Here is a 21,635-nt window from a genome sequence, read left to right as displayed (position 1 = left end):
TTAAACAGAATCATCCAGAGATGTAGTAAATTGCAGTGGGAGACACTTTCTCCTGTGTAGTAGTTTAGTCTGGATAAAGACTTGGCATTTTAGCGGGAATGCAGGCATGTATTATTGATGCCTCTTAAATTGCTGCCCTTATTGGTGCCAACCTGTCTGCATCTAGAAGTTTGTAAGTAGGCTTAGGGTGTGGTCTAGGAATCCGTTAATTCTGAACATCCTGGGAACCTCTGAACTTGGAGACTTTAAGGTTCTCTTCCACCCTCAAAGCCTAATGCTTCTGTGATGCTCCACAGGAAAGGCTATCTAATTATATTTCCCCAGTCTGAACTGAGACTGGTTTTGGGGAAGGAAAAATATTCCCGGCTATGATGTTAACATAGTTTTGTCTTGAGCGTTTGCCTTTTTTTCCCTCCTCAGTGCTTGCTGCGTTAACAAACATAGACCTGGCTTTGGAGCAGGGATCTGCACCAGCCTTGTTCAAGATCCTGCAGTCACCCGCACTGGGCCTGCGAGGGCTGCAGCAGCAGAATAGTGACTGGTACCTCAAGCAGCTCCTGAGTGACAGAGAGCAGAAGAGACAGGTAACAGCATCTTGAGTGGCACCTGTAAGGCTTGACATCCATCCATTTCAATCTCATGCTGTTGTGTAAAGATATCAGTGGGGCCGTTTTTTTCCTGCCTGCTAATATAACTTTCTCCTGCATGTGAATTAAGCTGTTTAATATCCTCAGGTAAAGTGCAGATTATCTTCAGCTCTCTTTTGCTTGTAGAGTTGTAAATCCCCTCTTAAATAGCTTCGTCCACCCTCTGAATCCCACCATCCCTTCACTTGAAGTCCCCTAAATCCCCAACTTAAAACTGCTGGGCAGAGGACTTCCCAGGTGGCTCAGTGGTCAAGTATCTACCTGCCAATTCAGGAGATGCAGGTTCATTCCCTGGGTTGGGAAGATCCCCTGGAGAAGGAAATGGCAACCCACTCCAATATTCTTGTCTGGGAAATCCCATGGACCAGAGGAGCTTAGTGGGCTATAGTCCATGGGGTTGCAAAAGAGTCGGACACGACTCAGTGACTGAACAAGGACAAAAGCCATTGGGGAGAACCTGAAATTTTGTATTCTTACTTCAGGAATTTCCACTTTAAAAAAAAACCATACCTCACAAGTTTCCTCTGGCTAACACTGGGAAAGCATTTAATATTGCAGTAAGAGTAGACTGTGTGGGGTTGTACTTTATGGGTTTCTATTTTTTAGAACAAATCCAAGGGGCTTTTTTTTTTTTTTTGCTAAATAAGGACTAGTGTACATTTTATAAATTCTCACTATTGGCCAGAGAAAGCAACATTAATGTGCTAATGCTTCTATAAAGATTTTATCTTGGAACATTTCAGTGCTCTTTACAAAATATTCTTTTAAGTGTGTTGGTATCTGGAAAGTCCTTCTCCCCCAGATTTGACAAGGGTTTTTGACTCTAGTTCGGGCTGCTGCTTCAGCTGCTTGTAGCCTGAAGCTGTCTCTTAGGTCTATGGCTCAGTGTCCCTGTTGTTGAGATATGAGAACTGTGAGGCCTGGACATGCAGGCAAGAGTCATCTTTACCTGAATGTTCTCTGTTTTTCTCAGGGTGGTCAGGCTGAGCCCCTGCAGAAGGAGGAGCTACAGTCTGGAGTGGATGCCGCGAACACTGCTGCCCAGCAATATCAGAGAAGTAAGAGTCCCCTCAACTGTGTGTCCCCTGAAATACTGAGTAGGGGAGGAGAGTGACGTTGTGTCATGGAGGGGCCTGAGAGTAGATTCTGTCACTCCTCAACCCACCCCAAGCCTATTAGCCACAGTCAACTACCAGGTACCTTTGGTGGCAGTAGGAGTCCTCCAGTTTTAAAAGTAGAACCAGAGTCCGTGCAGGCTCACTTTGGCTCTAAGCACGTGCATACGTGGTTGGTTGGGACTTCCCTGGTGGCTCAGTGGTAAAGAATCTGCCTGTCAATGTAAGAGATGTGGATTTGATCCCTGGGTCAGGAAGATCTCCTGGAGAAAGAAATGGCAACACACTCCAGCATTCTTGCCTGAAGAATCCTGTGGACAGAGGAGCCTGGTGGGCTTCAGCCCACAGGGTCGCAAAGAGTTAGAAACAGCTTAGTGTCTGAATGACGACAACACCACCACCTTTACCAGGCTCTCCTCGATGTAGGGGAGGGGTGTTTTAGGTAGAGTGTAGTGGTGGCAGGCAGGAGCAGGAGGGGTGAGGAGAAGAGGAAAGAAAACAGATTTACTGAGATGCAGCTCACATACCGTTGAGTTCATCCTCAGACTAAGAAGACCACTGTCTGAAGGTGGAAGTTCCACTTCAAACGTCACGACTAATAGTTTAGCTGCAGAATATGATTTTCTCCTGTGAAAACTGGCGTCTGCGCCCGCTTGGGGCTCTGGGAGCCAGTGGCCTTTTTGACCTCGTGTTCTCCACCCAGGGTTGGCGGCAGTGGCAGCGATCAACGCCGCAATCCAGAAGGGTGTGGCTGAGAAGACTGTCCTGGAACTGATGAACCCCGAAGCCCAGCTGCCGCAGGTGTACCCGTTTGCTGCCGAGCTTTATCAGAAGGAGCTGGCCACCCTGCAGCAGCAGAGTCCCGAGGTGAGTTCACCAAACCCGTGCTGTTTGTGAGCAAAACAAGAGTGAACATGAATTAAATACCCACTTCTGGGTGTAGTTAGGCAGAACCTTTTTTTTTTTTTTAAACCAGAAAGTTAGACTCCATGTGGTTTTATTAAATGTCTGCTCTCCCTGGGTCTTCCAGAATGCCCTTCCTTACTCTCTCCCCACCTCTCCCTCTGTACAGCATAGCCTCACCCACCCTGAGCTCTCTGTTGCGGTGGAGATGCTGTCATCAGTGGCCCTAATCAACAGGGCACTGGAATCTGGAGACATGAACACAGTGTGGAAACAGCTGAGCAGTTCAGTGACAGGTCTTACCAACATTGAAGAGGAAAACTGCCAGAGGTGGGTGCCCCTGACCCTAACCTCTGTCTTCCGTGAACCAGCACTCTTATTTTCTCTGCAGGAATCGTGACTTCCTTGTGATCATCTTTTAGTTCCTCTCCCCTCCCCACTCCACCCCGTATTTCAGTTTGTTTTATTATGCTGAAGGATTTGTAGTAAATTACAGATACTGTAGCATTCCACTCCTAAATTTATTATAAATATGCTTATTTAAAACAATGAGGATATTTGTCATGTAGTCAAAATAACACTCTTATACCTTGTCAAGTCAATACTACTTCTTGAATATTTTCTAAACCTAGTCTGTTTTCATACTTCTTCTCTTGTTCCCAAACTGTTTGTTCTTTTCAGCTGGTTATTCAAACCAGGATGCAATCTATACTGTGTCCCTTTGTTATCTTTTATTTATTTTATTTAAAAATTTATTTATTTTTAATTAAAGGATAATTGCTTTATTGTGGTGGTTTTTTGTATACATCAACATGAATCAGTCATAGGTATACACATGTCCCCTTCCTCTTGAACCTCCTTCCACCTCACAACCCCCACTTTGATATTTTTTAATCTAGCATTGTCCCTTTCTTTATAATGCTGACTTGTTAAAGAGTTGGAGCCAATTGTCCTCTAAAATGTCCCATCTTCAGTTTTGGTTGCTTCCTAATATTTGTTTTATTCCTGTAAATTGGAAATCAGGTCTAAAGGCTTGTCAAGATTCAGTGAAGTATTTTTGGTGACTTGTGTTTCATATTTTCTCATTTTAAGAGGCATGTAGTACCTGCTTCTCCCCACCATCAGAGATACTGAGATTGATCCTTCGATTAGGGAGTCTGCTAGTCCCTTCATTGTATATTTTTCTCCCTTATCTCCAGAACGTAATCTTTTGTTTTGTACCTTTTACACCATCACAATGTCCAGTTTCCCATTCCATTCACCTAATGTTTTTAACCCCGATGATAATCCTTGTGTAAATCCAGACTTTGGGTGAGAGTTGCTGAATGGTAATTTGTTGGTCTGTCATTCCTTCTATGTTTATTAGCTGGCGCATGACCTTGTTTTCTGATCCTCAGAGGGATTGTTTGAGCTGCTGCCTCTGATTCCAGAGTTAGTCTTACCTGAAATTTATAACAAGTAATATAGATATTTTTCATATAGATATTAAGAATTAGTATATCTTTGTATTTTTACCCTTTGTTCAGGTTAACGCCTGGGTCCCAAAGCTGGCCTCTAGAATACATCAAACTGTTGGGGTTCCTCGGCCATCTCTTGGGTCCTGTGCCCTCATGTCTTCTTATTCCTGTCCACAGAAATAACCCTGCAGGTCCCTTTTCTAATGCTGCACTTCTTCCCTCTTTTGTTGGGGGAATGGGGCAGGTATCTGGATGAGCTGATGAAGCTGAAAGCTCAGGCCCGTGCAGAGAACAATGAATTCATTACGTGGAATGACATCCAAGCTTCTGTGGACCATGTGAACCTGGTGGTGCAGGAGGAACATGAGAGTGAGTGGTCTGCCTCCGCTCCCCCAGATCATGTCACCGTCACACACAGTGTGATTCCACCCTCCCGGGAGCACTGCCCCTAGGGGATTTTTGGAAATTAAAAAAAAACAAAAAAGCCTGTCCATTTAACTATCTCAAAAAGCTATGGTTGTCTATTGTTTTAAAAACACCAGGCCACTGCTATGATTGGAGAAGTATGTAAAGAGAACTAAGGTTTTTCAGGAGGTGAATTGAATGTGATCTGTTACTTTCAAATGCTGTTATAACAGGTTCTGACACTGCCTGGAGCTAGATCATATTGCACAAATTGTCCTCCCTAAGAGGTCTCTCACTTCAGACACCAGCTTTGAATCTGGTGTTCCCAGGTCACCGCACTTCTGAAAATATATTCCGGGGTCCCCTCCACCCCCTCAGTTTCAGTAATTGATTAGACTGACTTACTGAACTCAGGAAGGCACTGTACTTGTGGTTATAGTTTTATCGTTGTTCAGTCACTCAGTTGTGTCCGACTCTGCAACCTCATGGATTGCAGCATGCCAGGCTTCCCTGTCCTTCACTATCTCCTGAGGTTTGCTCAAACTCATGTCCATTGAGTCAGCGATGCCATCCAACCATCTTGTCCTCTGTCGTCCCCTTTTCCTCCTGACTTCAGTCTTTGCCAGCATCAGGGTCTTTTCTAATGAGTCAGCTTGTTACATCAAATATTGCTGCTGCTAAGTCACTTCAGTCGTGTCCGACTCTGTTCGACCCCATAGACAGCAGCCCACCAGGCTCCCCTGTTCGTGGGATTCTCCAGGCAAGAACACTGGAATGGGTTGCCATTTCCTTCTCCAGTGCATGAAAGTGAAAAGTGAAAGTGAAGTCACAGTGGTGTCCGACTCCTAGTGACTCCATGGACTGCAGCCTACCAGGCTCCTCCGTCCATGGGATTCTCCAGGCAAGCGTACTGGAGTGGGGTTGCCATTGCCTTCTCCAGGCCAAAGTATTCTTAAGAGTACAAATTGAATTTTATTGTACAAGAGTACAAAAAGAGTTTTATGTAAAGAGTACAAATCAGGACCAGTCAAAAGAAACCAATGGGGTGATGTATGGAAGGGCCCCAAATTCGAAGCTTCTGTGTCCTCAGGATATGTTGCCCTTTCCAGCCCATCGATGTGTGTCATAGCCTGGGAAGGTCACCTGAGCTTTGGCTATCCAGAGGCTTTACTGGGGCTTCATTACTTCTGATTGATTGAATTACTTGGCAGAGTAGTTGCCAAGTAATTGAATTCAATTTCCAGTCTGCTTTTTGTGTCTGGAATAGCCAAGTAGATGTTCAGAGATCATAAGACTCAAAACCCCAACCTTCTGATCACATGGTTGGTCTTTCCAGCATGACCAGCCCCTACCCCAGAAGTTTCTAGGGGCCGAACAGGAATCATCTGTTCGGCATAAACTCACTAGGGGCCCACCATGAGCAACAAAGATACTCCTATCACTTGGGAAATATGATAAAGAATCTGCCTGCAGTGCAGGAGACCCGGGTTTGGTCCCTGGGTCAGAAAGATGCCCCAGAGAAGGGAATGGCTTCCCACTCCAGTATTCTTGCCAGAAAAACCCCATGGACAGAGGAGCCTGGTGGGCCACAGCCCAGGGGGTCGCATGGAGTCAAGACCCAACTGAGCAACATTCACTTTCCAGAAACCAGAGACAAAGACCAGCATTTATTATACAGTGGAGTCATTACGGAAGCAGTGCAGGGACTTCTCTGGTGGTCCAGTGGTTAAGACTGTGCACTTCCACTGTTGGGGGTGTGGATTCGATCCCTGGTTGGGGAATGAAGATCCCACATGCCATGTGGTTTACCAAAAAATAAAAATTAAAGAGTAGTCCAGCTGGCTGAGATATGCAAGGAGTGAACATTCCTAGTTTTATTTAGTGTTTCCTGTGAGAAATTATCAGTGATTTAGTGGGAAGAGCATTGCTTTGGAGGAGGATGCCCTGAGCTTTGATTTTCCACCTGCCACTTGTTTGCTGTGTGATCTTGAAGAGATACCTAAACTTCATCCTTGTATTTTTTTTCTATAAAAATGTTGAACTAGGTGATTTTTAAGATTCCCTTGAATGCTTGAGTTTGGGATTGACATGTGCAGACTGCTATATTGAAAATGGATAACCAACAAGGACCTACTGTATAGCACAGGGAACTCTGCTCGATGTTATAGGGCAGCCTGGATTAGAGGGGAGTTTGGGGAAGAATGGACACGTGTATATGTATGGCAGAGTCTCTTCACTGTTTACCTAAAACTGTCACAGCATTGTTAATCAGCTATGCCCTAATCCAAAGTAAAAAGTTAAAAAAAAAGATTCCCTTGAGCCCTAGACTTTTTGTGAGTCAAGAATAGCTTTGATCACACATTGGAGTATACTCAAAAGCTATCCTGTAAAGCTAGTTTTGTCACAGTCCTCATCACTCTTCAGTTAGACCAATTAAAAATAAAACAAAAAGACTTGAGATTTCAATAGGAAAATAGATATAAGGGAGTTTACTTAGATGAAAAAAGCCCACTACATTTAAAGGAAAAAATTTAAATGCTGTTTAACATTTTGGATGGCAAATTGTAGTTTAACTCATGATAGCACTTGGGTAGAGGACTGATGGTCACTTAGCTTGTTTAAAGACTGATTTATTTATACAGTTTCTCAATTTAAAAAAATGACTTTCTGTCCACCCCTGTGTAGGGATTTTAGCCATTGGTTTGATTAACGAAGCCCTTGATGAAGGTGATGCCCAGAAGACCCTGCAGGCCTTGCAGATTCCTGCAGCTAAACTCGAGGGGGTCCTCGCAGACGTGGCCCAGCATTATCAGGACACACTGATCCGAGCAAAGAGAGAGAAGGCCCAGGTGAGTGGCCCTGAATTGTTCTTTCTGTTCAGAGAATGCCATCCATCCTAGGGCTGAGACAGAGGGAGGGGCGTTCACTCAGTGACTCTCTTCCCTTGGCACCCTTAGATTCAGAGCAGTGGGATACACATGGTGTGAGAGTCATAGACTCCGCCTTCCAGAAGTGCTATTTTACGCATTTGGTTTGTTTGTTGGTGTTTGTTGTTATGGTTGTAGACACACCTTATGTCTCTTTACATAAATTCTCTGTTGAAACATAAGATCCAGGAAAATGTGTCAGTTATTTAAGTATATGGTTGTATAAATGTTCAAGTGAGCATACCTATGTAACTGGTGCTTGGATTATAAAAAGCAATAACAGAAACCCCCTTATATCCTTATTCACTCCCTACAGCATGCTGGTAACCAGCATCCTAATTTCTGACACCACAGTTGATTTTTGTCTGGTTTTGAACTCTATTTAAATGAGATCATACATTATTTACTCTTGTGTCTGGCTTCTTTTGTCCCACATAATGTTATTGAAATTCATCCATGTGGTTGCATGTAGCAGTAGTTGGTTCATTCTTATTGTTATATACTATTTTGTTTTGTGGTTACATATTCTGTTATTAGTGAATTTTTGGTTGTTTCTCACTTGCTATTGCAATTAGTGCTTCTGTGAATATTTTAGTACATGTCTTTTGGTAAATGTACATATGCATTTCCATCAAGTATACATTTAGCAGTGGAATTTGTGGGTCATAGGGAATGCATATGTTAAGCTTTAGTAAATAATGCCATTAAGTTTTTTTTTAATAATGGCTTTATTGAGATACAGTTCACATTCACATATAGCTCACTACTTTAAAATGTACAGTTCAGTGGTTTTTCGTCTTTCATAGGCAATCAATTTTACAGCATAACTAAAATCAATTTTGCAGCATTTTCATCACCCCAAAAAGAAACCTGGGGGACTTCCCTTGTGATCCAGTGACTGAAACTCCAAGCTCCCAGTGCAGGGGGCCCAGGTTCAATCCCTGTTCAGAGAACTAGATTCCACATGCTATGACTAAAAGATCCTGTGTGCTGCAACTAAGACCCAGCAAAGCCAAATAAATAAATATTTTTTTTTTAAAAGAAAGAAAATCGGTACCCGCCAGTACCGAGTCGTTACCCTCCCGTCTCTTCAGCTCTGGTACCCGTCAGTCTACTTTCTGTGTGTGGATCCGTCAGTTCTGGACGTTCCATGTAAATGAAATCATCAGTACAAGGTGTGGTCCTTTGTGACCGGCTTCTTTCACTTAGCTTGGTTTATTCAAACCGTAGCATGCATTAGTATTTTCTTTTTATTGTTGAACAATATTCCGTTGTATGGCTGCACCACATTTAATTATCTATTCGTGAGTTGATGATCATGTTTCCACTTTGTGACTGTTAGGGATAATGCTGCTATGAATATGTTTTCCAAAGTAAATGTCACACAGACAGTTTTAAAAAGTTTGTCTTGCCTCTCAGCCAGTTTGTTGAGGAAATGGATGAGATTTACACCTTTTTTAGTTCTCTTGATGAATAGGAAGTCGCCATGTGTTTGGCAGGCCCTCAGTTGTTTGTTCTGTGATTAAAGCGTAATGACCATCTGTTTGTCTGAATTGTGGTTCATCTCCTTTTAAATTCTTCTAACTAACAACAGTTGGATAAGGACCTCCTCAACAGTTGTGCTGAGGCCCACAACCTTGAAGATCCCTACCATGAGGTTCTTGCAGCAGGCAGAAGAGCTAAAAGAATTTCTTTATTCAGGAGGTCAGATTCTTTCTGGAAAGTCAAAAGTAGTAAAACAGACCAGGGCTTTTGTATAATTGGAGGTTTTGTACACTGACACCCTTGTGGGTTCTGTAAGTTTGGGCTGTGGGGCAGGAGTTGTAGATAATACAAATTTTTTTTTAAGAGGCAAAAATCAACTGTGGTATTAGTCCAGTGCCTAGATTTTATTTTTTAAATTTATGTATGTATTTAGGCTGCGTTGGTCTTTGTTTCTGTGCACAGGCTTTCTCTAGTTGTAGAGAGTAGGGGCTAGTCTCTAGTTGCAGTGCGAGGTCTTCTTATTGCAGTAGCTTCTCTTCTTGTGGAGCATGGGCTTTAGGGTGTGTGGGCTTCAATAGTTGTGCACATAGGCATTTGGTGCCCCTTGGCATGTGGGATCTTCCTGGACCAGGAATTGAACTGGTGTCCCTGCATTGGCAGGCAGATTCTCAACCACTGGACCACCAGGGAAGCCCCATAATATAGTGTGGATAGATCTCCTTTGATTCTGTTGTCATGAGAGTACTTGACATTAATGTGTCCTAAATGTATACATGTAGCAAGTACCAGGTTCCTTTTAAGAAGATCATTATTATGCATGTCAGTTGATCCTGTGCTCTGGGTTGAATCACAAGTCCCAGGAAATTTTGTAGCCAGGAAATTGAGACAGAGACATTAACTGGTTTACTTACTCTAGTGAGAAACAGTTGGCCATCAGTTCAATTCAGTCGCTCAGTTGTGTCCAACTCTTTGCGACCCCATGAATCGCAGCACACCAGGCCTTCCTGTCCATCACCAACTCCCAGAGTTTACTCAAACTCATGCCCATCGAGTCGGTGATGCCATCCAGCCATCTCATCCTCTGTCCTCCCCTTCTCCTCCTGCCCTCAATCTGTCCCAGCATCAGGGTCTTTTCCAATGAGTCAACTCTTCGCATGAGGTGGCCAGAGTATTGGAGTTTCAGCTTCAGCATCAGTCCTTCCAATGAACACCCAGGACTGATCTCCTTTAGGATGGACTGGTTGGATCTCCTTGCAGTCCAAGAGACTCTCAAGAGTCTTCTCCAACACCACAGTTTAAAAGCATCAATTTTTCGGCGCTCAGCTTTCTTCACAGTCCAACTCTCACATCTATACATGACCACTGGAAAAACCATAGCCTTGACCAGACAGACCTTTGTTGGCAAAGTAATGTCTCTGCTTTTTAATATGCTATCTAGGTTGGTCATAACTTTCCTTCCAAGGAGTAAGTGTCTTTTAATTTCATGGCTGCAGTCACCATCCACAGTGATTTTGGAGCCCCAAAAAATAAAGTCTGACACTGTTTCCACTGTCTCCCCATCTATTTCCTATGAAGTGATGGGACCAGATGCCATGATCTTAGTTTTCTGAATGTTAAACTTTAAGCCAACTTGTTCACTCTCCTCTTCCACTTTCATCAAGAGGCTTTTTAGTCATAGGAAGCCATAAATGGAGGTCTGTCTGTGATACCAGTTTGTTGGATCAGAGCTTCCCAAACTTGACTGATCACTAGAAACCTTGAAAGGTCATTTTTAAAATACAGATTCCTGAGCTTTAACTCTGTTTCTGCTAACCCAGAATCTCTAGTGTGGGGCCTGGCTGCTGTGGCTCTGCCCAGGCCAGTGGTGGTCATGTTGTCTTTCGCCGCCTTATTAGTCCAGGAGGAGTGGACTCTGAAAGAATGAACTGAGTCTGGGTCCATGTCTAAAAAAGGAAAGAAGTTTGAGGATATAAGTTGTACCTGCTTTCATCATGTGACGGCCTCACTGCTCCTTTTGTTTGGGTCCTGGGAGTTAAACTTTTAGAGGATGTGACTAGAGTTTAAAGCATTTCCTTTTGCTGTGGAATAAGAATAGGGCGAATGAGAGGAAAGTTTACTTACACTGCCAGGTTCAGTCGGGTACACTATAGTTTAGGTATAGTTGTCTTTTTTTTAAGCTTCAGCTCAGCTTTTAAGTTCCTCTTGGGAGTAGTTTTAAAAATAGCCATCTGAGTTCCAAATTTAGCAAGCGAAAGAGGTTAATTTAAATTTGGTCTGTTTTTCTTGTATTATCTCTGTGTCTGGTTTTGGTATCAGAGTAATAAAGGCCTGATAGAATGAATTGAGTAGTGTTCCATCCTCTTTTATGTTTTAGACAAGTTTGTAAAGGATCAATGTTAGTTCTTTAAACATTTGGTAGAATTCACCAGTGAAGTCATATGGTCCTGAATTTTTGGTTTGGTTTTATTTTTGTAGGATGTGTTTTGATTTTTTTTTAATTGATTTTTATCTCTATATTTGGTATAGGTCTGTTCAGATTTTCTTCAAGTAAAATGCCTCTTTTTCTTTCACTTTGCCTTTAGGGAATTCTGTTATGCATATATCTTCCCTCTACTCAAATCTGCTGAATCCCTCTAGTGAATATTTCAGTTATTGTATTTTTCAACTCCATAATTTAATGTTTCTTTAATAGATATGTTTGTGTGTGTGATATTCTCTATTTGGTGAGGCATTATTCTCATTTCCTTTAGTTATTTGAACATACTTTAGGTTGCTGACTTACGTTTTTGTCTACTATGTTGTCTGCTTTGTTTTTTTTTCCTCTTTGGACCATGCTTTCTTGTTTTTTTTACATATCTTGTAATTTTTGGTTGAAAGTTAGACATTTTAATAATATAATAGAGAAGGTTTGGAAATCAGATTCCACCCCTCCTTGGGGTTTATTACTGTGCCAGTTCATTTCTGTTGTTGTTTTCTTAGTGATTTTCAGTTCTTTCAAGTCTGTATTCTTAGTCATGTGTGTCCACTGAAGTCTCTGCTTGGTTAGCTAGTGGTCAGCTAATGATTAGAAATTTCCTTGAATGCCTAGAACCAGCAAAGCTTCCAGCCTTTGCTGAGGGGCTTTGTATGTGTTGGGGCCTGCCTTCCACACTCAGCTAGGCAGTTCACAATTTTGCTTTAACGTTCACTTCATGCTTGCCCAGAGCCTCAGGGTCAGCCAGCGGTCAGAGTTTACAGTCTTATCAGATCTTTTTTGAGCATGTGCAGAACCTACACATGTGCTGTCATCTTCTCGATCCCCATCCCAGGAGTTTGTCAGAGCTTTTCAAAGCTGTCTGTGGACGTCTCGTTCTCTAGCTTTTCTTTTGAAGTTTTGTGTGTTGTTTTTTTTTTTTCTGTGTTCTGCAGCTTGTGGGATCTTAGTTCCCCAACCAAGGGTTGAACTCCAGGAACTGAACTCTCCCTTGGCAGTGAAAGCATGGACCGTCGGGGAAGTCCGTCCTTTTAGGCTCTTCGGTTAGCCTATTTTTGCCTAAGTGTTTATCCGCTGCCCCAGACATCTCTGATGTGAAGCAGTTACCTCTTACTGTTTCGGACAGATACTCCAGAAAGGCTGTTTGCACTGGGCACGCTCTGAGTCAGGTCAAATAAAGAGAACCTAGCTGTGGTCTTCCATGGAACTCCCTAATGTGTCAACTAATGACAGTTCTCTGGGAATAGATAGATCTGAAGCAGGAAGGTGTGTATGGGGTGGGAGCGGAGGGGGTGGGCAGAGCATAAAAAGGGAATAAAGCCATTTAAAGCACCACAGACCTCACTCTTCTTACAGAGAGTCAACTGTTCTTGAATAGGCTCTCTCTGACTGCTGGAAGCCTTTGGTTAATTTCTGGATTTTTGAAAAAGTTGATTCTGATGATTTTTGCCAGTGTTTTTGTTGCTTTTATGTAGAAGGGATATTTGGAGGTCCTGCCTCCACTGTTCTCACCAAGTCACTTCTCTCTCCATTTAAATTTAGTGCCTTGGGAATACTTGCTAAAAGTAGATTACTGGTCATTGGGTTAGTATTGTTTGAATGCCAAGGCATGGTATTAGTGATGCCTAAAGCTCAGCTTCTATGTACAGCAGTGCCAAATTGAATCTCAAAGACAGAGTTTTGAGTGGAGTAGAAAAGAATAGCTTTATTACTTTGCTAGGCAAAGGGGGACACAGCAAACTCCTGCCTTGAAAAGCTACATGTCCCCACTTGGTGAAGACAGTGAGAAGTTTTATAGACTGATGGATGGGTAGCGAGGTAAGGAAGAGTCAGCGTCATCAACCTTCAGGTCCAACTGGTCTGGGGTCTACATGCTTGTGGGCAGAATACCAAACTCAGGGAAGGTCCCAGAGGCTGAATGAAAGCTTTTTCCTATAATCAAAGAAATGGGAGACAGAAAGACCTTGTGCCCAGGAACCCCACAGGGCCCTGCCTCAGTATCATTAGGGGTTCTCAAGGAACTCATAATTGTAAATATGAATACTGTTTAAGTCTTGCTTCTCCTCACCCACCCCACAGTCTGTGTGTACACAGGCATGCGTACATGCATGTAGCTAGAAACCAGCAGGTGTGCACTGACACAGCTGGACCAGTTGCTAGAATATTGAATACATTTGTTTGGTGCACTGTTCCTGTCCCAAACCTCCCACTGTGGCACCCCCAGTTCTAGCTCTCTCCCTGAGCATTTACTGTGAGCAGCTAGAGGATCGATACCTAAACCATCAAGGCTCCACTTCGAATGGTCAGCACTTGTGTTAATAAATGTTTTATAGATTCATGTATGTGTGTTTCATGCATATATGGTATGTATGATGCTTTAAGGTATATCTATATGTATGTATAGCACGGTTAATATACGTGATGAGTGCTAAGATATTAATTTATATTACACATATATGTGTCTACACATTTATGAATATTTTAGGAATCATGACACGTGCATCCATGCCACATAAAACAAGAGAGACTTTTAAGGAGGTTTTAGGGGTGAGACGTGCCCTTTGTGGGCTTCCCTGGTAGCTCAACTGGTAAAGAATCCGGGTCAGGAAGATCTGCTGGAGAAGGAATAGGCTACCCACTCCAGTATTCTCTGGCCTCCCTGGAGGCTCAGACAGTAAAGAATTCACCTGCAATGTGGGAGACCTGGGTTCAATCCCTGGGTTGGAAAGATTCCCTGGAGAAGGGAATCTACCCACTCCAGTATTTTTGCCTGGAGAATTCCATGGACAGAGAAGCCTGGCAGGCTGCAGTCCATGGTGTCGCAGAGTCGGACACACCTGAGCGGCTTTTCACTTTCACAGTACCCTTTGCAAATGTCTGAGCTTTTGTATACGTACATACAGATGGTAACTGCTCTTCTTTTGTCTGTCTGCCCTTTCCTTTCCCTGTATCTTGTGGCTTCTCCACCTCTTTTACCTCCAGTCACTGCCCACTCCTTGGATTCTTATTTCTGGTCCCTGGCTCTTTACCTCTTCTAAAATGCAATCAGTGTGCTTCAAAGTGTACTCAGAGATGTCAGGGGATGTTATTTCGGTATATTTTATATGGCATTTTCACATTAAATCTGTTTCATCTTAATATCCTCCACAATATCTTATTCAGGTTTTTAACTGTGTCGAGTGGTTTGAGTTAATCCTTAGAACAGACTCTCACAGGAGGATGTTGGATTTTGTCATCTGATTTGATCTAATTGGAGCAGTGAGGTCCTCTTCTTTCCTTACACTGGGATGATGGTGTATGTCATCTGTCTTGCCTCTTTCAGTCAGAGGAAGGATGTTTCTATCTCATTTTCCCCTGACCCACCTAAGACACGGATCCAGTGGTTTTTTTTTTTTCCTTTCACACCACAGCTCTGTCACTTGTTTCTTAGGAATGTATGAAATGTTTAATCCTCCTGCTTTAGTCTGCATGGGACAGAGATGACAGAACTCTGGATGGTCAGAATTTTTTTTCTTAATATTTATATATTCAGCTGCACCATGTCTTTGTTGTGGCACAGGGAATCTTCGATCTTTGTCTTTCATCTTAGTTGCAGCATGTAAGATCTAGTTCCCTGACCAGGAACTGATTGAACCTGGGTTCCCTGCATTGGGAGCATGGAATCTTAGCCCCTGGACCAGCAGGGAAGTCCCCTGGATGGTCAGAATTCTTGATAAGCTGCACCTTTCTCCAGATACAAGGAAGGCTGAGCCAAATCTCCTGGCTTTGCTTACAGGAGATTCTGTGCAGAGAAAGCTCATGTATGATTAGCCTAAAAGTAAACCTCCAAATGACCTGATTCTGTGGAAGTACCCATTTTTAGGGTGCAAGGATGTTTACGCCAATTCTCTCAGAGAATACAGCTTCAGCTGTCTAGCTCATGACTTCTCAGTTTAAGTTATCACTGACTCAGTATATTATCTCATATTGAAACTATTGCTTAGCATTGCCAGTATTTATTCATAGGACTCTTGAGAGTTGTGTGTGGCCATTTTCTATTTTGAGTAACAGAAACTGACCATTGGTAGAAAACGGCTAAGTTCTGAAGCTATTAGGTGACTTGTTCTTGTGTTCTGTTTATTGGGGTCCTTTTATCCTTTACCGAGACTATGAACTTCTTACATTGGAACAGTGCCTATGATTGTAAGCCCAGTACTTAAACATAATTTAAAGTGGTCTTTCTTTCTAAAACTCTGCATTTGAGTGAAATCATTACTTTGGATTTCAGGTGCCTTCTTTTGGCCTCACCCTGTCACCAAGGCACTTTGTAAACTGCTGGGATTTGTGACTTCTTGGCTTGGCTGAATGAAATATTGTGTCTTTTCCCAATAACACAGGAGGAAAGCCAAGCCTCCTCTGAGATTTTGTAGTTTTTTCAGCTGCTGGGTGTGCTGAAGCCAGTGAAATTTTCCATTTTCCCCCAAAGCCAAGACCCTGCCTCAGCTGACAACACAGAGTAACTGACCCCAGCTGTCTCCTGGGTGCCTTGGCAAATTATATTTATATCAAGTAGTCTTGAAGGATTTTTGAGCTACTATTTATCCCAACTGCTATTAGCTCAAGCCTCAGGAGTAGTTAACTCTTGCCGGGTCTGCCAAGGTTGTCTCAAACACAGTTCTCCCAGCCTGGTCACTTTGAAACCCGAGGTGCCTTGCCTAGAAGGAGAAAAAGACTCCATTTCTGTCTCACCCTTGTTCCTAGTATTCAACGCAAACTTCACTGGGCTGGAGAAACTCTTGTTGGCCACACTGAGTAAACTAATCACCGTTTATTATGTTTCTGTGTGAAGATGTGTCTCTAAGTTTCCAACAACTGTTTTAACTTTCAAGTTTTAGAATATAAGCCGATGATAAGCTTAAGTTCCCCGTAGTGACTCCTAGCTTTACATGCGATAAAGTCTTGATAGTCTTAAAAATAGTGGTCACAGAGAATATATTGTTATTGTTGTTTAGTTGGTAAGTCATGTCTGACTCTTTGTGACCACATGGACTGTAGCCTGCCAGGCTCCTCTGTCCATGGTATTTCCCAGGCAAGAATACTGGAGTGGGGTGCCATTTCTTTCTCCAGGGGATCTTCCCAGATCAGGGATCGAACCTGTGTTTCCTGAATTGGCAGGCATATTCTTTACCGCTGAGCCACCAGGGAAGTCCCCCAAAATACATAGAGAATATTTACTCCCTCTGAATATTGCTGGCAAAGAAGGCTTTTTTAAAAAAAGTATTGCATATTCATATGCATGCTGTGGTCCTTGCCAGTGTTTAAGTCCCTGGGTCTCTTCCCAGTGTGGACCTTTTGCTCCTTCTAGCTGCTCCTGTCCTCCTGAATGACTGGAATTCACCTTCCTATACCCGTCGCTTATAATTGAGGTATTTCTCGTGTAACCCTTTTACCAGTTTTTTATGTTGGCTTCTTCCAGTTGACTATTCCACATGTCTTGTCTTGTATGTTTGAAACCTCTTCCTCTGTCTCTCATTGAGTCTCAGAAGCCACCATCATGGCATGTACCCTGATTTCATGACTCTAAGATCATTTTGCTCTTAATGGTTTGTAGGAAACCCAGGATGAGTCAGCTGTGTTATGGTTGGATGAAATTCAAGGTGGAATCTGGCAGTCCAACAAAGACACCCAAGAAGCACAAAGGTGTATGTATCAGTTTATTTCTGTTCTGATGGAAAGTGGGGGGTGGCAAGGTGTTCCATAGCTCAGTACTCAGCTTGACCAAGATATAGGGCTGGGGATTCTCTGATTGCCTAGTGGTTACGATTTGGCACTTTCACCGCAGAGGCCCAGGCTCTATCCCTGAATGGGGAACCATGCTACCTGCCAGGTGGTGTGGCCAAAATTTAAAAAAAAAAGATAGTTACAGGGGGGACGGTGTGCTAGTAAGCAAATCTAGATGCTTTCTAAACTATTCCAGTAACAGTTCTCTCCTGGGATAGTTGCCTTAGGAATCTTTGCCATCAATGAAGCAGTGGAGAAAGGCGAAGTTAGCAAAACACTCAGCGCCCTTCGTTCCCCCGACGTCGGCTTGTATGGCGTCATCCCCGAATGTGGTGAGACTTACCAGAGTGACCTTGCTGAAGTCAAGAAGAAAAAACTGGCAGCAGGTGAGTTATGGGTAAATCAATATGTGTCCTGAAAGTAAGAGCTTAGAAATACCACGGAAACTTAGAAATACCATGGAACTGAAGGGGAAGGGGACAAGCTATAGGGAAAGGCCCTGAAGAAGTACAGTAGGGGGCTTACTGTAAAGACTCAAGGAGATAATATTCCTATGTTTAAAAATAACTCTTTTTCTTCACCTTGAGTACGGCTAACTCAAGGTGGTCACTTAAGTTACCATGGTCATGGCTAACTTAAGGTCAATTTTCTGAAAATGTTTCTTTCATAGGGTATAGTTCTGATTACCTAAGCCTATAAGATACTTAAAAGTAGTTCATCTGCAGAAAGGGGGGAATAAAGATATTTTATCCCATTTTATGCCCCGCCCCTTTTTTTGAAAATTAACTAGAAAGACTGAATGGTTGCAAGTCTTTTATGAAAATAGTTTTCTGACACACGTGGTCTTACTTCAGTGTAGGCTTTGAAAGGAACAGAGGTAGTCAAGGTCAGTTTCCACATGTGGACTTCATAGGTATTTTCTTTTTATAGTGTGGACATGAATGAACTAAATGAGATGTTACAGAGTCATAATTTAAGAGGAACTTAGGATCCCTCTTTACTCTCACAGACCCAAGGGGTAGGCTTTGGGAATGGTATTCATTTAGGTTGTTCAGCCTGATCAGGGTGATCCTATAGGATTAGACATGTGGCTGTGGGGAGTGTGTCTCTGAGTTTCTTGGATCTTTCCTTTATTTTATGTCAGGAGATAACAACAGCAAGTGGGTGAAGCACTGGGTAAAAGGTGGATATTATTATTACCACAATCTGGAGACCCAGGAAGGAGGATGGGATGAACCCTCAGACTTTGTGCAGAATTCCATGCAGCTTTCTCGGGAGGAGATCCAGGTAGGTCACATTTCTTCACAAAAGAAGGAGCTGAGAGACAGTACCTGTAGTTTAGAGGTTATACTACTTAGGAAGAACAAGGGTAAATACAACTACTCTTAATCTTTCCCAATTTACATACTTAATCTCTTTTCTGACTATCCCACAAACTCCAAACTTTACTGTATTTGAATATAGCCTGCACTTTCACATAAAGTTAGCATTTTTTTATCACAGCTTTCAAAGCACGTCTTTCCCATCCCCTATGTCTTTGCTGATGCTCTTCATTCTTTTTAGGATTTCTTCATTCATTTGACACTTTCTGAACACCTCCTGTCCTCCTACATGTACCAGATATTCTTCTGTGCATCAGAGGTGTAATCATAAACAAAACAAAGTGCCTGCTAATGTGAGATGTCCCTCCCCTGCCATCTACATCTGTCAAAATTCTGGCTGTCCAGGCACACCCATCTCAAGTGTCACCTCCTCTGTGTAACGTAGATCAGTGCTCTCCAGAACTTAACATGTGCATGTGGAAAAAAAAACAAACGTGTGTGTGAGTCATCTGGGGATCCTGGTGACGTGAAGACTGACTCTGTGGGTCTGACATGAGGCCTGAAATTCTACATTTCTGACCAGCTCCCAGGTGATACTGGTGCTGCTGGTTCAAGGATATACTTTTAATACCACCTACATACATAATCATGTCTCCCTTGTCTTTGAAAACAAAAAAGACAAAAATTTTAATCCTGTAGAACTCTCCTGATTCAGTCTTGCCTATAAGTTCATACTCTGTTCTTACTAAATGCCTTTAAGTCAGTCTGTCCTTCATGAATTCATTCTCCATTATCATTCACATCTTAGCTCATGGCTATCCAGCTCTTATTTTAGTAAAACTCCTGCTTTAGACTGTATCAGTGGCCTTTTAATTGCCAAGTTCAGCAAGGAGATGTGCTCTCGTCATAGGTGACCTCTCAGTGTGTCCGCTTCCTTAAACCCTCGACTCTTTCGGCTTCTCCAGTGCTGTTCTCTCCTGGGTCTACTTCCGAGTGTCCCTTCTTAATCTCTGTCTCCTTTTGTTTCCTCTGACTCTACTTGCGTTATATCTGGGTTCCATCAGCCCCCTTCTCTTCCTCTGTATAGTCTTCCTCAGTCATCTCATTCAAGCCAGTAGCCCCAGTTTTCACCTGTGTGCTTGCAAACCTAAATCTTGTTCCTTCAGACTCACCGCCCGCCGCCTTAGTCCTTCTCCTCACCACCAGATTTGCCTTTCCATCTTCAGTCTAGAAGTCCAGTGGACACCTCAGCACAGTTTGATGGGAAAATCAGGGCTGGACTAGTACATAAAGGTGTATTTTTTTTTCTTCACATAAAGTAATTCTGAAGTTGAGCATCCAGGGAAGGTGTGGTGGCTCCACGATCTGGTCTGTCCCAGCGTTCTTCCGTCTGCCATTCTCAAGGTCACCTTGTCATCCAGAAGGAAGGCAGGCAGGAAGTAGGAAGACGGGGAGGAGAACAGACAGGCCTGATACCAGCTGTCTGTCTCTCTTAAAGAGCTTTCCTTCCCAAAGATCTTACCAAGCTGCTTCTGCTTGCATCCCATGGACTGTCCCTAGGTCATATAGTCTTTTTGTTTCTGTTTATTTGGGGTTTTTTTTTGGCTGCAGCTCGCGTCATGTGGGATCTTAATTCCCTGACCAGGGACCAAACCCATCCCCCCTGCAGTGAAAGCACAGAATCTTAACCATTGGACTGCCAGGGAGGTCCTCATGTAGTCTTTTAACTGTACACATTGTCTGGGGCGGGGGGTGGGGGGCGGAAATAGCTCTGACATCAAAGACAAGAAGGGGCCATGGCTATCAGGTGGGTTTGCAGGTGTTCTCAGTAACCATTCTCAGCACTCCTGCCCTCACCCAGGGTGGTCAGGGCTGCTCTCACTTGGATCATACACCCCAGGATTCTAATTCACCTGCTCACGCTGATCTGCCAGCTACTCAGCTAACTATGCTGCTTTTCTAAAAACGCATCTAATAGTTTTATTCCTCTTTGAAAGTTTGCAGGTTCTCTGGGGCTGGTAGTAATAGTCCAGACACGCTAAGCTGTTTCTCCAGACCATCTGTGGTCTATCCACTCCCCCACAGGGCCCTCCTCTGTGGCGTTCCAGGGGCTCCAGGCCTTGGTAGCACCTGTCTCTCTGTCTTCTTGTCAGTATGACCCCAGATCAGCAAGCACAGTTCCTGGGATGGTCAGCGTTAGGTGGGTGAGTGAGTAAAGGAAATAACATGAGGTCAAAGAAGGTCACGTTTTTGACTCCTTGCTGGGGGATGTGAGGGCAGCTTGGCCTTGAAAAATAGACCTGAAGTCTTCATTGCTGTTTCTTGGCTAAAGATCTAGTAGAGCGGCTTCCCTGGTGGCTCAGTGGTAAAGAACCCACCTGCCAATGTGGGAGGCATGGTTTTGATCCCTGGTCCAGGCAGATCCCACATGCCATGAGGTCACTAAGCCCGTGCACTGAAACTACCAAACCCCGAACTCTAGAGAACTCAAGAGAGGCCATTGCAGTGAGAAACCAGTGCACCTCGACTGGAGAAAGCCTGTGTGCAGCAAGGAAGACCTAGTACAGCCAAAACACTAAAGAAAAAAGCTAATCACACCGTATTTTTAAAAATCTAGTGTAGCCTTGGCAAGCTGTGAGCATTAGTGCGTGCACTGGCGATGGCACTGTGTTAAAACTCTGTACGTGTATGTCTTCTCACGTGACTGCTGTGTTTTCAGAGTTCCATCTCTGGGGTAACGGCTGCGTATAACCGGGAACAGCTTTGGCTGGCCAACGAAGGCTTGATCACCAAGCTGCAGGCTTGCTGCCGGGGGTACTTGGTCCGGCAGGAGTTCCGATCCAGGATGAATTTCCTAAAGAAACAGATCCCGGCCATCACCTGCATTCAGGTATTTCAGAGCCGCCTATGTGCAGACAGCAAGGGGGCTTCCAGAGCAGGACTGACGAACAGTCAGCACCTGCAGTTGAGTGTCTGAGTGTGATAAACAGTCAGGGCCTGTGGTTGAGTGACTGAGTGGGGTTTTTGCCTTCTGACCATCCCCTTCTCTCCTGCCACGTGATCAGCGTGTGCTTCATGGTGTTCAGCGGTAAGTTGTCCGGCTCAGTGGCGGCTCTTCTCGCCACCTCACTGTCTCCTAAG

The 21,635-nt window shown here is 43.5% G+C and overlaps 1 protein-coding gene across 1 annotated transcript in view; it reads left to right on the top strand.

Annotated features, from left to right (window-relative positions):
- Positions 1-21,635, top strand: part of IQGAP1 (IQ motif containing GTPase activating protein 1) — a 100,529-nt gene that overhangs the window by 54,069 nt on the left and 24,825 nt on the right. Inside the window, exons 10-19 of the mRNA XM_043922676.1 lie at positions 421-584; positions 1,621-1,705; positions 2,466-2,629; positions 2,835-2,995; positions 4,367-4,491; positions 7,213-7,376; positions 17,003-17,093; positions 17,391-17,558; positions 18,317-18,459; positions 21,214-21,384. Of these exons, the coding sequence (XP_043778611.1) occupies positions 421-584; positions 1,621-1,705; positions 2,466-2,629; positions 2,835-2,995; positions 4,367-4,491; positions 7,213-7,376; positions 17,003-17,093; positions 17,391-17,558; positions 18,317-18,459; positions 21,214-21,384 (1,436 nt within the window). The remainder of the gene's footprint in view (positions 1-420; positions 585-1,620; positions 1,706-2,465; positions 2,630-2,834; positions 2,996-4,366; positions 4,492-7,212; positions 7,377-17,002; positions 17,094-17,390; positions 17,559-18,316; positions 18,460-21,213; positions 21,385-21,635) is intronic.

This window comes from Cervus elaphus, chromosome 13, assembly GCF_910594005.1.
Source record: "Cervus elaphus chromosome 13, mCerEla1.1, whole genome shotgun sequence".
NCBI lineage: Eukaryota > Metazoa > Chordata > Mammalia > Artiodactyla > Cervidae > Cervus > Cervus elaphus.
Note: the sequence above shows the minus strand (reverse complement) of the source record. Positions and strands in the feature narration are given on the sequence as shown.